Consider the following 17659-nt stretch of genomic DNA (forward strand, 5'->3'; position numbering starts at 1 on the left):
GGCCAGCCCACCAGCTCCTCCCACACTCCCAGCCCCGCCCAGTACACACAGCCCCACCCACACTCAGCCCCGCTCAGTACACACAACCCCCAGCCCAGCCCAGCCCACCAGCCTCGCCCACTCACTCAGCCCAGCCCAGCAGCCCCGCCCACACCCCCAGCCCCGCCCACATTCTCAGTCCCACCCCCAGCCCCGCCCACACTCCCAGTCCCGCCCAGTAAACAGCCCCACCCACTCTCAGCCCCACGCACACTCCCGGTCCCCACCCCAACCCCAGCCCCGCCCACACTCCCCAACTACCTCGATGGTCTGGGCAATCTGAACCCACTCGGTGATGGTCATGTCACTGGAGTCGAAGAGGGGCTGGCACTCCAGCACCGTGTAAGTGACTCTCTGGGCGGGGCTGGCGGGGCTGGCGGGGCTGGCGGGCCTGCGGAAGGCAGAACAAGGGCTCCTGCTCTGCCCCTTCCTCCCCCCGCCGGCTCTGTTACCCCCACCCTGCCTACCCCTGCACCCAGGGACTTCTCGGTGGGCTCTGCATATCCACAGTCTCAGCATCCCCAGTACAGGGCCCGGCCTCCCTCCCCCTCCCCCGCCCCGAGTCCCCAGGAACAGGGACCTTGGTCCGCAGGGGGTTCAAGGATGGGCCAGGACAGGCTGCTCCCTAGCAGACCCAGCTCTGAGAGGGAGGCTGGGCCTGGCCCTCGGTGGAGACGACCGCGGGAGGAGAATCTCTGGCAGGAGGCAGCTCAGGGGCCAGGACGCCTGACAGCCGGGACGGGCACCAGGCAGCCTTGGCTGAGAGCTAAGGAACAGAGGGACCTTACACTAGGGGGAGGCAGGGCCACCTGGGGCCAGCCCCTGCCTCTCTTGATGGGCTTGCGTCCACACGTGGCTGGGGACGCCCAAGGTGGTGGGAGTCTGAGGCTCCCTGTAAAGGGGGCTGCTGGTCAGCTCTAAAGCCCTGAAAGCCTCAGAGGACATTAGTGACCACAGCCCGCTCCACAGACCCTGCAGGTGCCGCCCTGTCTCAGGACAGCTCTACCCCGATGACGGTCGTCATCCCCCCCTGGGGCCCCACGGAGCCCACACTCACGGCAGCACCAGCGTGTCCTCAGGGAGGCCACAGGCCCGGGCGTGCTCTTCATCATGGAACATGGGCAGTGCCCGCAAGACAGCGGCCAGGCCACTCCCAGGGACGAGCACTGTAGGCAGAATCCGGGTTGGGGGCAGTGTGGGGTGAGGGGCCCACAGCCACTGCCGACTCCTGTAACCGCTGGCTCCTCCCTCCTCATCAGGACATTTACCCAACATGCTGGGGGCCAGGCCCACACAGGAGCCAGGGGTTTGGGGGGGACAGGACCCGGGGCCCTGGGGAGAATGCGCAGCTGTTCTGCATCTGGACCTGATGGCTTCCCACGGTGGAGCCAGTGTGACAGCCCCAGGGGCCCTGCCAGGGGCTCCGGCCACTCTACCCAGGACCAGCTCACCCCATCTCCCACCTTTTCTCACAATGCAGCCCAACACACCCACGCTTCCTCCCCCACTTCCCAGAATGCCCACAGTAACAACAGCCTGCAGACATACTGTGGGCTCTGTCTGCAAGCCCTTGGCCCGTCCCCCTTCCAACCCAGCACGTGCTGTACCCCAGCTCAGGTCACCACCTCCAGGAAGCCCTCCTTGATGTCCAGGCCCAGCTGCCCTCACTCCCTCACCAGACTGCGGGCGACCCCTGCACAACGCAGCCCAGGCCCTCTGCCTGCAGACTCCATGTCCCAGAAACATGCATCTAAGGCACTGGGCAGAAATGGTGTTGTGTTTTAGGAAAACCCTGAAAGGTTACAGGTGTGTTTCCTAGAAACAAGCCTTGGCAGAGGCTCCCAGGCATCAAGGTCCCGGCCTTTTGCCCCACCCTGCTCGCCACCAGCACCATGACCTTGGACAGGTCAGCTAACTTCTCTGGGTGTCTCCCACGGGCCTGCTGCTGGGCCCCTGGACACGGTGACGAGGACAACGGGGTCCCCCTCCTCGAGAAACATCCTTAGCTGAAACAAGTAAGACCTTCCAGACCAGGGTCAGCTGCCGCTCCTGGCCTTCACGGTCTAGCAGGCATATCTGTGCCCCGCCACTGCTCAGCTGATTAAAACAGCACCCCTTCCTCACCTCCCACTTGCAGAGGGTTCAGGTGTCAGCCAGGCTGTGACCTCACCTGCGGCACAGGTGGGCATATCGATTTCCCGTGGCTGCTTAACACAGGACCCCAAACAGGTAGGGAACGGAAGCAGCACCGCTCTATCTCACAGCATCTGTGGGTCAGAAGCCTGGCCTGCTCAGCGTCCGCATTCCTCACCCACTTGCTTTGCTCAGGCTGTCTCCCCACTCCCAAACCCGCTCTGTACGTCCACCTGCTAAATCCCGGGCCCCAGCTCCCGCCAGCCCCCTGGCCAGCACGGGCACACTGGCCCAATGGCTGTTCATGGATGTTTGTGGTGCCACCGCCCCAGCCAGAGGGGGCCCCAGGGAGCACTTGAACAATGCTGTCCCCACCCCGCACCCAGCCCCAGGAGGGGCTGCACGCACGCTTGCCGCAGGAGTAAACCATGCACGCGAGAAGCATCATAGACGGGACATCAGCGCACGAATGCCGGCCGGGCCACACTCCCAAGACACCCGAAGCATGACCAGGACGTGTGCCTGCCTCCACGAAGGTCCAGACTCAGCAGCCCTGCCAGCATCGTGGACAGAACTTCAGGTCCCGGGCACGGAGGAAGGCTCACAGCCACCCCGCCACCCTGCCGCCAAGCTCCCCCAGCTGCAGCAGGCTGAAAAGCACCCCCCAAAGGTGTCCACGTCCTGATCCCCAGGACCTGTGAGTGCGGCCTGAATGCAAAGCCTTCGCAGGTGTGATGGAGTTAAGGGTCTGGAGGTGGGGACATGACCCTGGATGACGCAGGTAATCCCGTATCCTCTTCAGAGGGAGAAGGAGACGGGACACGTGGAGGCGGCAGCCACATAAGGACCAGGCAGGGAGAGGCACAGAGACTGCTGCGGTGTGGCCACAGCCAAGGAAGTGGGAAGGACGGACCCTCACTGCCTGAGGTCAGACGCCTGCCTACAGCACGTGGGCGGGGGGCGGGCGGCACCCGCCTGCTCAGCTGTGGGAACCACCCCGGGAAACTCAGATGGCCACTGTCCCCTGCAGCTCCTTGTGGTGGGTGGCACGGGGGTATCTGCAAAGCTGGGGATCCATGTGCGGGGCAGGTGAAGTGGGGATCCACTTGGTTTGGGTTTCATGGGACAGGTGTACCTTGTGGGTGGTCGCCTCCACCCACAGCCAGGCTGTTGCTAGCCGTCGGGAGGGGCAGTGGCTGCCAGGGACCAGAGACATTTTGCTGCCGCGAGGTGGGGAGGGGCGGGGCCACAGGGCCCCCCCCCCAAGGACAGGACCCCGCTGTGCCCACCCAGGGAGCACGTGGGCAGCACAGGCCAAACTGGCCCAAGAAAAGGCAATGTTCTCCTGTTCTGTTCTCTCTGCAAACTCCTGCCGCGGCGTGGTCATACCAAAACGGCAAGGGGAAACATGCAGCCAAAGAAACTGTAGGGGGAGGGAGCAGCCACAAGAGAGTGTCAGCAAGTTAATGAATAAAACAGTCCTCTGGGTTTTTTGACATTCTTGCCTTTTTAAAACTGGTGATTTGTTATTATTTCCTTAATCGTTCCAAGTAAATGCCCACTTTCACGTTGAACTCTGATTCTGTAAACTGTATTATTTTTCTCAGCGAGCCCCGCTTTCGGGCCCCTATAAAACCAGACCGTGGCTTCGTCCTTGGGCCACGGAGACAGGTGGCCACTGGCAGAGGATGCCGCTCAGCTCCTGCCAGACCCCTCTTCCATAAGGGACGGTTTGAGCCCTAGGACCGCAGGTCCCCCTGGAACCACCTATAACTTGGGCTCCCAAACTGGGAACTGGTGAGCATGTGAAATCGTGTTCAGGAAGGAGTTCCAGGCCGAGGGCTCCGATGCCATACTCTGGTGACCGAAAGGCTGCAGACGTCGCCCCTGCCGAGAGGGCTTGGCTGCAGGACCCCCTGCAACCCTCCGGGCTATCCCGGCGCCTGCAGATGCCTGGCCCCAAAGCTCTGCTCGCCCTGCTATGTGTGCAAGTGCCTGCGGGGGGGGGGGGGGGGGGGGCAGGCAGGGAGGGGCTCCTGGGTTCCTCAGCTGCCAGGAGGAGGCCCCGGATGCTGCTCAGCCTTGGGCTCAGGGTTAGCATCTGACTTTCCGTTCATGATGCCCCTTGACCTGTGACATCTTTGCTGAGCTCATAGACGGGACGGGTCAAGGGGTGTCCCTAGCTGCCGCAGCCTCCACCCCCCGCTTGCTGTCCTGACCTTTGGCAGGGCTCAGACACGCGGCGCCGTGTGCCCGGCAGGCCACTGTTTGCCAGGCGCAGAAACGCCAACAGTGACGATCCAAATAGCTTGGCTGTGGCTGGCCTGTGCCCCTCGCCACCCCTCGCCGCCCTCCCGAGGCTGGAGCCCCGTCAGCAGCGCCGGGCGAGTTAATCATTGATGCTGGTTTGGATCAGAACTCCGGGGAAAGGCCTGGAGTCCCGAGTTCAACAACCCCAGCGGGGCTGGGAGAGGACAGGGGCCTGGCTCCTCCATCCATCCCCATCTTGCTCTTGCCCTGGACTGGGGCTGCCCTGGTCCCTGGACACCTTTCCACGCCACACACACTTTTAGCCAAAAAAGCCAGCAGGAGATGGGTGTCCCTCAAGAACACGGAGAGCCAGTCACGCGCCAGAGCAGGCCCCAGGACCCTCTGGTCTCAAGGGCCAGGGGTCAGGGGTTGCATGACGGTAGAGTGACAGCAGGGACCAGATCCCACGCCTCTTCCTCCTTTGTCCTCTGGGGCTTAAGCCACGGGCTCCTCGAAGAAGTGGGAGGGCTGGCAGCTGCCGTGGGGATGAAGCCGGCCTCACAAAGGCAAAGCCCTCAGCCAGGAGCCCAGGAGAGGCGCCCCTGCCCCAGGGCCGGAGCTCAGAAGACCCGCGTCCTTGCCGGCTAGGAGAGGCTGACCCCCCTGAGCTGCTCCGAGCACAAGAAGGTGCCTGCCGACCTCACCTCCACCAGGCCAGAGCAGGCTCCGAGGCTTCTGGAAGATTCTTTCCCCTCTGGAAGCCGACCCTTCCCCCCACAGCCTATCTTTCTTGAGTCAGCGTCTCTAGCTCACCTTCTGAACATGTGAGTTTGCAGCCCCTCTGAGAGAAGCAGCACCTGTGGGAGCGAGCCCCAGGGCTGCCCCGGAGAGCCAGGGCAGGGAGGCACAGCTCCGTGCTGGGGGGAGAGGGTCGGAGTCCGCCTGTCCCTGTAGCCCAGACCCTTGGGAACTGTGTGTTGAGCTCAAGAGAATCGCAGCTGGCCACGTGCCATGCCTGGAGGGGCAGCGTGCAGGGTGGGCTCAGGGCAGCTCCCCTCTCTGGGCCCAGGCTCCCCCCACCCCGGCCCCTCCCACTCCGTCCCACCTCGGTCCAGCTCCTGGACCCTCCTGCCCCGGCAGCGCCCCCAGCCTCGCATCTCCTCAGCACGCGGCCTCTGTGACCTCCATCACGTGCTGTTGCTGGTTTGATGTCAGCCCCTCTCTGGCCTGGGGGCTGCCGAGCGACCACAGCCACGCCCTGCAGGTGGAGTGTCCGCCGGGGCCTCCAGGCTTCCGAAGGTCACCCACCAGCTAACCGGGTGGGAGAGGCGGAGGGCACAGCCGCAGCGGGCAGGCTCCCGGCAGCCCAGGGAGGGCCCTTGCCAGGGTGGGTGGACAGCCATGGCCCCCGTGCCTGAGCCCCTCCAGGACAGGGCTCCCTCTACACAGGCCTGAGTCCTGGGGCCCAGCACGGGGGCGGGGCCTCAGGGAATGTCCGAAGTGACGGCTGGTGTCGCACATGGGGTAACAGGGACAGAGGATGGGAAAGCGGCTGCCGGAGGCCCCAAGAGAGCGCCAGGGGTGTCTGAGTCGCTGCTTCCATGAGGCGGAGGGTTCGTGCTGGCCCGCCTGGACAGCGCCGAACCAGGAGGGGCCTTTGTGGAAGCTACATGCAGCTCCCCACTCTCCTGGGAACGCCAGAACATTCTGGATGCTGGTGTGCGGCCCTCCTCTTCCCACCCCCTCGGGTCCCTCGCTGCAGGTGCTCAGCCCCTGCGGCCGCATCCCTGTCCAGGGTGGCCTGCGAGCTCCAGCGCCCTGGCCCGGCGCCCCCCCACCGCCAGCAGCAGCCCCTGCCACGGGGGCAAAGACAAAATGCGCCGCTTGCCCAAGCCGCCTGCTGCCCCCCACACTCCCCCGAAGTGGGTGCCTACAGCTGCCGGGAGCCCTGAAGCTGGGAGCCACCTTGGGGGAGCGGTGGGGTCACCTCGCCGCCTCTAACAGCCCGCACACACCTGCCCGCCTCCGCGTTTGTCCGGGAGGGGGGTGGGGCGGGAGCCCCGGGACCCCCCGGGCCCCCCCCCCGGGCCCCCCCCCGGGCCCCCCGGCCTCCGCGCCGAAGAGTGCCGGCTACGGCGCGGGGAGGAGGGGCTGAGCGCGGCCCCAGACGGCTCCCAGCGCCCGGGAGGCCTGAGAGACGTCACTGGGCGTGAGAACGACCCCCTCCCCGCCCCCCCAGGCCGCAGACTCACCGCCGTGCGCGCTCCGCATGCCGATAGTGCCGCCGGTGTAGACGGCCAGGAGCCGCCGCTCGGGCCCCAGCGCGCGCGCCATGCGGCCGAGGGACCGAGGGGAGGCGGCGGGCGCGTCGAGGGCAGCCGGGGAGGGGCGGGCGTCCACCTGCCCGGGGGCAGTGCTTGCGGCGGGGAGACGCGGAGAGCTCGGGGCGCCCCGGCCGTCCGGGGCGGGGCCTGTCGGGGCGGGGGCGGGGCCCGAGCGCCCCGGGCTACCGGACGCCGGACCCGCGCGGCGGCCCCAGGAGCTGGAGCCCCGTGCCCTACGGCTGGCCGGGAGGGCCCCGGCGAGTGGGGGCCGCCCTCCCCTCCCGGGCGGCGCCCCCGCACAGCCGGCGCCGTCGACCCCACCCCCGCCGCCCACTCACACAGGTCCAGGAGGGGGCGGGAGGGGACCCGTCCAGGGCTAGGCGCCGCCCTCCCCACACGCAGCCCCGGAGGGCAGAGAGGGCTCCGAGCGGGGTCTCGCTGACGCTGGATTCGCCAAGGCCAGGACCCCGCCCGGCGTGGGCGGGGGACCTGCGCTGGCTCCACGCGGAGCCCTCCGCCCATCTGATCCCATTCCAGGAAGCAGAATTCCTGTCTAAGCGAAAGCCGGTGAATTCTGCCCCGTCCGCGCAGCCTGGGGTTTCAAGGGCAGAAACAGCGCCGCGCCCTGGGGGCTGCAGCCCGAGATCGAGCTGTCCACGCTGGTTTCCCGAGGCCTCTCCTCCGCGCGCGCGTGCCCCTGCCTGACTCCTGGGTCCAGATCTCTTCTTACGAGGACACCAGCCACCCTGGATTCAGACCTAAGGTCCTCACTTTACCCTCATCCCCTCTTTAAAGGCCTGTCTCCAAATACAGTCACCTTCGGAGGGGCTGGGGGTCAGGGTTCACCATGTGAATGTGGGAGGGACACAGTTCAGCACCTCCCCCCAAAACCCTGGTTTCCCTCCGTTGCTGGTTCTGTCACTGCTCCGGGTCTGTTGTGTCTGTTCTTGGGCCGCTGCTCTGGGCTGTCCTGACACCTGCTGGGGGCCCCTCGCCGTGGGGTGAGGAAGCTCCCCAGTCACCCTTTCGGGAAGCCACCCCTTAGCCCACCCACCACACCCCGGACGTCCCAGGAAACGGAGTTAGAGTCCGGGCAGGCCTTCTCCAGTGGTGGCCTCTCTTCCCGGGTTCGGGGGTCAACTACGGGAGCACCGGGGCTGTGGCCATCTGCGGACACCCGGTGGGCCTCGGGCCTCAGCCGCTCTGCCACTCTTCCCTGTTCTGCTTTCATTGCAGTTTGGCTACGGCTACCAACGTTTACATCGCTGTTAACCATTTTTTTAAACGAATTTTATGGTTTTTTTTAAGGATTTTTAAAGTGTGTGAGGTGGGGGAGGAGCAGAGGGAGAGGGAGAATCTCAAGCAGACTCCCCGCTGAGCACTGAACCCAATGTAGGGCTCGATCTCATGACCCCAAGACCACGACCTGAGCTGAAATCAAGAGTCGGACGCTTAACCGACTGAGCCAGCGAGGCGCCCCATAAACCATTTTTGTGGCATGTACGAAGGCCCACTGTGGGCCTCTCCAGGCACTGGGGACTTGGGCCCGGTGCTCCTGGAGCCCCCCCTTCCAGTGCAGGGGCAGCATCTGGGGTGACAAGTGCTGTGGGGAAAAATAAGGCAACGGTGTAACAGAAGGGACTGTTCCTGACAGGGTGGCAAAGGATCGTCTGGCGAGCTGCCCTGGGAGCAGTCTGCAGAGCACGCTGCGCAGAGGGCCAGGCCCCAGGGCCCCAGGCAGGAAGGAGCTTGGGGAGTCTGCACAATGCCCAGGAGGTCAAGGGAGGGCCCTCTGAGGGAGGGAACACTAGCTACGGGGATTCAGGGCCAGGTAAGGACTTTGGATTAAAACAAATCCAGGACTGCGCTGGTTTGTCTTGAACTCTGCTGTGTGGAGAGAGGCAGACGAGGGGTCGTAAGGACCATCAGGAGGCCAAGCGGTCAGGGGCCAGGGGCTGAGGAGGAGTGAGGTCGTACTGGGAGCACGTTCTGAAGCCTGGGTGTGAGGCAAAGACTAGAATGGACAACGCAAGTTTTGGCCAGAACTTCATGCTAGATGGGGACCGAGTTCTTGACCACGTAGCGCAAACCTGGGGCAGGGATGTGGTGGGGCCAGGAGGCAGCGAGCTGCGCTGGGGGCACTGTGTTTGACACGGCACTTGGACGCCCCAGAAGAAACGAAAGCTGTACCTTCTGGAGTCATCAACACAGGGATGGCATTTAAAGTCATGACGAGGTTGCCTAGAAGCAGAAGCAGGGACCCCGAGGCCCAGCCTGCACCTGGCTTTCCAGCTGTAGAGGCCAGAAAAAGGGGAGAAGCCAGGAGAGCCAGGGGTGAAGCTGGGGGATCTGTACACCAAGGCCCAGGGTTTGAGTGTGGCAGCTCAGGGGCTGACTGCACTGAGCAAGATGGAGGCTCTGGGCAACCTGACCCCCATCACGGAGCAGAGGAGACAGCCACCCCACCAGAAGGCTGCTTTGATGGGCCCCAGAGCTCCCCACTGCCGGAGGAACCACTTCTCCCATGGGGACTAGGCTCCCTGGCTCTGTGGTTAGGGGATGAAGTCTGTGGCCCCCTCCCTGGGGTGGGGAACTGCTCCAGGATCCCCCAAGTCTCCATGACGTCAAGACTGGGAGCTGAGTCTGGAGGACCTGGACAGGCCCATCGGTTCTCACCAAGGTCACCGTCCGCCTGTATCTCTCTCTCAAACTGTTCAAAGGAGCATTGTTGCTTAGGCCCCAGGGGCCCAGGGTGCCTATAGCACACTCTTTTCTCTCCCGTGCCCCTCCATGCAGAGTGGGGGTGCTCAGGTCGGAAGCCCCCCAGAGCAGGACCTAAAGCTCCCCCGCGGTCGCGATGTGCCCTGCTGTGCAGCCCCGTCTGTCGCACCCCTGTCCGCTCCACATGCTCCTGCTCATCTTCTAGAGTGCGCTTCTCAACATGCAGCCCCAGTCTGGCAGCCTCACCAGCACCTGTGGGAAACGCCAACCCCTGGGCCCCTCCCCAGGCCTCCTGACTCAGAAGCTCTGGGGGCGCAGGGGTCCATGCTGCACACATACATACGCTCCAGAGGGTTCTGATGCAAGCCCAAGCTGGAAAGCCCCGGGCTAGAGCAGCGGCCAGCCCCCAGGGACTCGGGGCCAAGTGAGGCCCACCTGGTTTTTGTAAATGAAGTCTATGGGAGCAGGAATGCCCCCTCACTTTGCTATGGTGCATGGGAGAGGCCAGGAAAGGACCACGGAGCCGGATCCCAGTGGCCAACCTGCAGGTAACGAGCCAAGTGGGGACTCAAGGGAATCCCTCAGACTCAGTCTGTGCCCTCAAGCCCCTTGTGGGGGCAGGCCTGTGTCCCCCGGCTGCCCCCCCTTGAGATTGGGGGCCTCGGCGGTCGGAGCAGTAGCCGGAGCGCCTGGCGGCCCCAGGCCAGTGAGGTCTCAGCGAGCTGCAGCCCCAGGCAGGCACACTGGGCACCGCCATGCAGCTTCTGCCAACAGTGGCAGACCATGCAAGGACGCCCCTCAGGGCCCCCTGGCCCAGCGCTGCTAATGCGAGGGCACGGCCCCTCCAGCCCCTCCAGTTTCCGATGGGCACTTGAACAGACTAGCGTGCAGCGCGCTGCTGGCCAGGCCCCGTCAGGAGCCCCTACGAACGCTGCGGTCCTTGTCCCCCACCCGGGGGCACACGAGGATGTCCCCCACTGGCCCAGCGAGGGAGGGACACCGCACGAGCGGCCGCGGCAGCTGCACGGAAGCAGGCCAGCCTGGACCAGGCTGCCGTGGAAAGCGAGGCTGGCCCGGTGACAGGAGGCTCGCGGGGAACGAGGTGCCCTGGGATACGGGGCCAAGTCCTGGGGGCAAAGGTCCAATCCCAGCCCCGAACTCAGCGTGACACCAGAGACTCAGCACGGCCCCCCACCCCAGCCCCTGCAGAGACAGCATACCCGCTCCTCCCCGCAATCTGAGCTCACTGGTGGGAGCAGACGCAAGACGGAAGGCAGGTGGGAGCGGCTCCTCAGACTGACCAACCAGGGGTCCCCCAGACCTCGGTCTGCTGCAGAGAAGGGCAGCGGCGAGGAGGGGAGAGGCGGGAGGAGTCTGGGTGTGAGTTCTGCCACCACTCCTCCCCACGGGGCACCGACCACCAGGCCACGCCCTTCCGAGCTGTACACAGAGGGCCCCGCAGGGTCAAGAGGGGGCCTTCAGTACCACGTAAGTCTTGGAGAAGACAGCCCCTCAACAAACCCGAAGTGTCTGGGTTATTCTCGGTACGTACGTCCCGCCCCTCCAGCAGGCCCAGCTGCACAAACAGCGCCGAGGCCGAGCCCCGTGTCAGCGCATGAGACTACCCGTGTGCCTGATCTCACAGAGGGACACGCGTGTGGCAAGGGGCTCTGAAAATACTGAGCCGATCCTCCCCCTCCTCCCCCATGAGTCAAGCCCCCTGGGTGGGAGCCCGCACCCCTGCGCTCCACACACGCAGGTTTGAGGCTCGGTCACGCAGTGAGCCGCGGCAGAGCCCTCACAGCGATGGCTGCAACAGATCAGAATCCAGAGGCAAAGCCTCAGGCACTGGCAGGTTGCCGTGTGACGCTTGTCGCGGGCCAGGTCTCCCCCGCAGCGGCCGTGTGACCAGCGGTGTGCAGCACGTCCATTAGGAAGCGCTCTTGGGAGGAGGCCTGTAGGGGAGAGAGGAGGGTGGCTTGCAGTCCCCTCCCAGAAGATCTCAGCCAGCCCTGGGGCCTCGGGGACGACCTTCGGAGCCTCCAGAGTCAGAGTGAAGGTGCCTTCCAGCCCCGTGTGGATCAGTCACCGGACGCACACGTCCCCTGGAGCACGGCGTGATCCTGGGTGGGGCGGTGCCGTGCTTTTCCTGCAACGAAAATCCCCAAAGATGACTGGCCACTGAAGGCCGTCTTCCAGCAGCCCCCGGCAGCTGGGGGGACCATCTGTCACTCCTGAGGGGGCCCAATGGGTGCATGGCATGGCATCCACACCATCCAGTGGGACAGGGACATCCTCAACTCTCGAAACAGATGCTCACGTGGAGAAAATAACCTTGCCCCTTATGTCACCACACACAGAAGTGAATTTGATACGGGCCCTAAGCCCAAACATAAATGCCAGAACTGTAATATTTACAGAAGAAAACACTAAAGGTTTTCTTTGTGACCTGGGGTTAGGCAAAGTTTCTTAATTAAGAAAACGAGGCGCGAACCATAAAACTTTTAAAATGATAAAATAAACTTCATCAGAATCCCAAACTGCTACTCATCTAAAGACACTGTTAAAAAATGAATCCACCACATACAGAAACCCAAAATGGGTTAGAGACCTCCATGTAAGGCCTCAAACTACAAAACTCCTAGAAGCAAACACAGGGGAGAAGCTTCAGGACACTGGACTTGGCAGTGGGTTCCTGGAGGCGACGCCCAAGCAGAGGCAACAAAGGACAAGACAAGCGGGACGACATCAAGCTTACAAACTGTGTGCATCAAAGGGCACGATCCACAGAGCGAAAAAGCAACCTACGGAATCAGAGAAAACACTGGCAAATCGCCTGACATGGGGTTAAATATCCACAACATATAAAGCATTCTTAAAACTCAATAAAAAACCAAATAACTCAAAAAATTGGCAAAGAACTTGAATGGACATTTGTCCAAAGACTATATACAAGAGGCCAGTAAACGTATGAGAAGATGGTGCACATCACTCACCACCAGGGACACGCAAATGAAAACTACAAGGAGGTATGACCTCACATCCGTTAAGATGGCTACTATTAAAACAAACAGAAAACCACAAATGTCGGTGAGGATATGGAGAAACTGGAACCCTCAGATGGTGGTGGTGGGGTTATAAAATGGTATGGTCACTGTGTAAAAAAGCATGGAGGCTCCTCAAGTAATTAAAAATAGAACTACCGCAAGACCTATCAATCGCACTTCTAGGTATCTATCCAAAGGCATTAAATGCAGTGTCTTAGAGAGAGATGCATATGTTTTATGCTCACGAACACGCTCAGAGCAGCGCCATCCACAGCAGCCGCAAGCTGGAGGCGAGCCGGTGTTCTTGGTGGATGAGGCATGAACACGACGTGGTCAAGCCACACAATGGAACACCACTCAGCCGTACAAAGCAAGTCCACGGCGACAACAGGGATGAACCTCGAGGACACGAGGCTGAAGGACATAAACCCGTCACAGGAACGAGACATACTGCACGACTGTTCTGTCGGAGGGATCCAGGGTCGTCACAGTCACAGAGGCAGAAGAACAACGGTGGGCACGGGAGAGGGGGTTGTTCAGTGGGGACAGAGTTTCAGGTTTGCAAGATGACAAAGTTCGGGAGATCCGTTTTACAACAACGAGAATGTACTTAACACTGAAAAACGGTTAAAATGGCAAATTCTATGTGTTTTTTTTTTTTTACCACAGTAAGATAAGCAGGCAGGGGTAGACCAGGAGAAGACGTTCGTAAAACATGCATCTGACGAAGGACTTTCATCAACGAGACGTAGGGAATAGTCAACCCCTACAGCTCTGTAACCAAAACGCAAACGCCCCAAATGGCGCACAAGCCCCGCCTGCTACTCACAACGGCAGACGCGGGCAGGATGCAACCTGAAGAGTTTACAGTAAGCGAGGGCTGCTACTGAAGGGGCGAACGAACTCTAGGGAACACAGGAAGAGAAGGGACACTGCAGGCCCCGTTCGCCGCCCCAGGATGAGCTCCAGACCTCTTCGGAGGGGGTGTGGCGGAGGCGCCCCAGGGCTGAGGGCGCGGGTGAGAGGGCAAGGAGACCACCTGCTGAAGCCCCCGCCCGAGGCCGGCCGCCCCCCGCCGCCGGGGAACCCCGGGGTCTGGCTCAGGCGACCTAGGACGACGGCAGAGAAGTGGGGTCCGGAGCTCAGAGGAAAAGGCCACAGGCAAAGGGAGAGTGCGTTACAGTCACTTTGGAACGTGTGGTCGTTTCTTGCCAGGTCAGACCAGCAGCCCCTCCACGACCCAGTAACACCACGACTCCCGGAGAAATGCAGGAGGCATGGAGACCCGTATGTATGAAGACTTGCTCACAGCAGCTTGATCCACAATGGGCCCACGCTCGCCAGTCGGAGGATGAACAAATCGGGGACTGACACGACCCACGAACGGACCTCTGGAGTGTCACACAGGGGTGCACGCGGCGGGCTTCCGTCCCTATCAACTTGCACAGCAGTCACCACTCGTCCCCGGTGAGATGGCCACTCCCTCCGCACCCTTCCCTGCAGGTAAACCAGACACCCTAACAGGGAGGAAGGAACCTGCAACTGCGAGCTATGCGGGAGCAAGGGGACACAGAAGCGCCCGTGGCGGGGTCTTAACCGACGCCACCTCAAGTCAAGTCATTCACACCAACCTGAACCGACACACCAGCAACAGCACGTCTCCCTCTCCAATGTGCTTACAAAAATGCCCCCCAAAAAGCTGGAAGAAGTTGTTTCGTTACCATTTCTCACCAGTTTCCAACTGCACTTCCGTTTGCATCTAAGCGGCATGTGTGCTAGGACTGGTTTGCAAGCGGGCGCGCAGACGAGCCTCAAGCGGGGCCTGCAGTCCCGAGAGCGACCACCAGGTGGCGGTGCTTCCTGCGGACGGTTCCCCGCGTGGGGGGACCAGCTCGCTCCACCGGCCGGGCCGAGACCCAAGCAGCACAGCACCACATACACCTGAAGCAAGGAAACTTTACGAGAGAGGATATACCACCTTCTCATCACAGGTCTTCAAAGCACAGCCTAACTGAACACCCCACTCGTCCTGGCCCACTGTCTTTCATCATCGCGCCACTTCTCTGACGTTAGAGTGACTTTCGCTCTTCTGCTTAAAAAAAAACATCTTTTCAAGTTGATGCTCTGAAGTAATTGTTCCAACGCAAAAGCAAAGCAGTACAGAAGCAGGGAACAGTCCAGAACACGCCTACAGGCAGGGCACTACCCGCTCTGCTCGGGCGCTCGCTTCCAAGGGAGTCTGAACTTGCTGGCGGGGCCGGGTCAGGTGCGTCTTTCATACTCCTTAAAGCAGGCGGTAGCCCCACGGTGGAGAGAAAAGATGGTCCCTCGTATTTACATCCTTGAATTCTGATGATAAAAGGAAGCCTGGACTCTTCAGAGTGGTGAACAGGTGGTCAAGAGTTACTGTGAATTCGGGCAAGTCAATAAATAGACCGGAAGCAAATACCCATGACCGCATGAACCCAGGATTGATCTAGGGTATATCCATTTGCCTTGGTCTCTTCTCGTGATTTTTAATACTCTTTCAGCAGCTTAGCACTTTGGTAATGTATTCTTTTACTTTTTAAGTGCCTATTTTTTTAGTACACACTGTATCAAACAGGAATTATGTTTGGCTAGTTGTGACACAAACCAAAATTAACAGATGCTTTAAAAAGCTAATGTCTCTCACACACAGAAGTCTGGAGGTAGGTGGTCCAGTGGGATGGCCCACGGCTGACGGGAAGCCGGGTTCTGCCACTGTGGCGGCTTCCACATCGAGGAGCTCTCAAGGCAGAAGATGGCTGCTGAAGTGCCAGTCGTCAGGCCGGCGTTCCAGGAAAGCAGCAGAAGAAACCCCAAATGGCCCACATCTCCCATCCCAAATGACGGAGGTCATTATCTAGAGTGCATCCTTCCCTCCCTGGGTTCTTCATCTCACCCAGGCATGCGTAAGCACAAACCCACACCCATGCACGCACCCATTCATGGCATCTTCCATTACTTGTTTTGCAAATGAGGTATTATGTACAATTCTGCCTCTTTCTTTTCCCACTGGCCACACCTTGTGGCCATCCCAGCAGGCTGCCAGCTGTAGCACTCACCCCTTCCTCTCAGGGTGGTACACACCCCCTGATGTCAACTGCCGCCCCCCGATGGGCATTCACTACTCCTAGTATTCCAAGGATAGAATGCCAGCCTGCAAATCACTACCTACATCACAGCCGTGCATTGTCATCAGTGACCATCTGGCGCTTCTTTCAAAGTCCGTGGGTCACCGGTCACCGCGCACGTTACTCAGTTCCCGCGCAGTCGGTAGCTGCGCCGCCTTCCGTGATGAATACACTTGCCATTTTGCAAAAGTGCATCCGTGAAGTCGGGACTTGGCCAGCAAAGGTGAGAGCGGCGAGAAGCAGGAAGTGTTAACCCTGGAGGTCACGCCTGGATGCACCAGCAGTGGAATCCCAGAGAAAAGCACTGCAGAGGGGCGGGGACGCCAGCAGCCGGAGGAGCCTGGCGAGGCCGAATCTGGAAGGACCATGTCCCGAGATAGGGACGCGTGAAAACTTCACACTGGAGGAGTCCTCGAAGACGCTTCCCATCGTTCCAAGGGCAGAGGCCACGCCAGAAGCTGATCTCAACCCGGGAAGGACCGTGACAGCTGACCGAGGCGCGGGAAAGATGCTCACTGCACATCCTAGGTTATACCACGGGACAGAGAAACTACAGACAGTTTTTCACAAAGAGATAAAACAATTCTCAATGTTTCTACTCTTTTAAATTAATGTACTAAATAGTTGTACTACTCTTTTCTCATTCTATAGATTTATAACTGGCAGTGGGGGGGTGGTCTTCATTATTTTGACAAGACCTTTTAAGGTTATGGAACAATCTGTTCTCCTGGCTCTGCAGCTCCAGCTCGAGCCATCCTGTGGTCCTGCCCCACCACACGGAGCAGGAGAGGCCTGGAGCTTCCCCTACTTCTGTTTGACCACATGGCTTTCCCTTAGTGGAGGATATGGGTCTTCGACCTCATGAATTGTTCTTCAGGACCCACTGAACAGACCCATCTGACTTGCCCATTGTGTTGGACTCGGCTGCCAGTTCTTGATAGCAAGCCGCGCTTACATTCCTGGAATAGGCTTTGCTTCCTCAGTTATTTTTTTGAACATCACTGGATTCTATTCACTAATAACATAGTTTTTTCCATCTTTACTTTATAAATGGGCATCGTGTGGTTTTCTACTGCTGATGCCACCTTCAGCAGATCTTGAATCTAGCACTAGCTGCTTAAAATGAATGGAAGGTACTTCCTGTCTTGTGGCTTGGGACAGGTTATCCAGTGTTTGCTCTGTTCTCTAGAAGCTGTGAACCCAGCTGAAGCCAGGCCATTTTCCTGTGGTGGAATTTTATTGCATGTAACCTGTTCTGTTCCATTTCTTATTTTCTCTTAGACTTGTGAAGGGCTGATCTATTTTTATGGAACCAGCTTTTGGATCTATTTATCCTGATTAATTTCTATTTTCTGATTTTTTATCTTTAATATGTTTCTCTTCCCAGCAACTTGTTTTTCTCTAATTGCTTAAGAATACTTAGTTCCTTTTACTTTTAGTCTGAGCAACCCACAGGTTTTAGTATCCTTTCAGTGCCTTCTTGATAGTCTGTAATTATTCTTTTAATTTCCTCTTTGACCTAAGAGTTATCTAAGGGCATTTTCTTTTTTGAATTTCCAAGCAGTTAAAATTGGGAAAGGAGGGACCTGCTTTTAATTATTTATTTCCCATTTTAATGGATGATGACCAAAAAATTTGACCTTTAAATTCCCCTCACTTATTAAATGTGTTTCTTTGTGGTCAAGCACGCAATCTATCCTTATGAACATTTCACAAACATAAGGAAAAGGATTCTTTCAATTTGAGGGATGTTGGACTATATAATTTCATTCCCATCTCCTAATTGACCAGATCACCCATTATCACCCATTGTCACTGTATTTTTATGTAATTCCCACTGCATTTCTAAAAGTTTATTTAGGGCACCTGGGTGGCTCAGTTGGTTGGGCGACTGCCTTCGGCTCGGGTCATGATCCCAGGGTCCTGGGATCGAGTCCCGCATCGGGCTCCCTGCTCTGCGGGGAGCCTGCTTCTCCCTCTCCCACTCCCC

The 17659-nt window shown here is 59.8% G+C and overlaps 1 protein-coding gene across 1 annotated transcript in view; it reads right to left on the reverse strand.

The window, feature by feature from the left end:
• Positions 1–6756, reverse strand: part of ASPG (asparaginase) — a 24663-nt gene extending 17907 nt beyond the window's left edge. The window contains exons 1-3 of the mRNA XM_034992670.1: positions 6675–6756; positions 1097–1205; positions 301–412 (exon numbers count right to left, since the gene is read on the reverse strand). Coding sequence (XP_034848561.1) covers positions 301–412; positions 1097–1205; positions 6675–6756 — 303 coding nt within the window. The remainder of the gene's footprint in view (positions 1–300; positions 413–1096; positions 1206–6674) is intronic.
• Positions 6757–17659: the final 10903 nt, after the last annotated feature.

The sequence above is a fragment of the Mirounga leonina genome, unplaced genomic scaffold (genome assembly GCF_011800145.1).
Source record: "Mirounga leonina isolate KUSES-001 unplaced genomic scaffold, KU_Mleo_1.0 Mir_82, whole genome shotgun sequence".
NCBI classification, from domain to species: Eukaryota; Metazoa; Chordata; class Mammalia; order Carnivora; family Phocidae; genus Mirounga; species Mirounga leonina.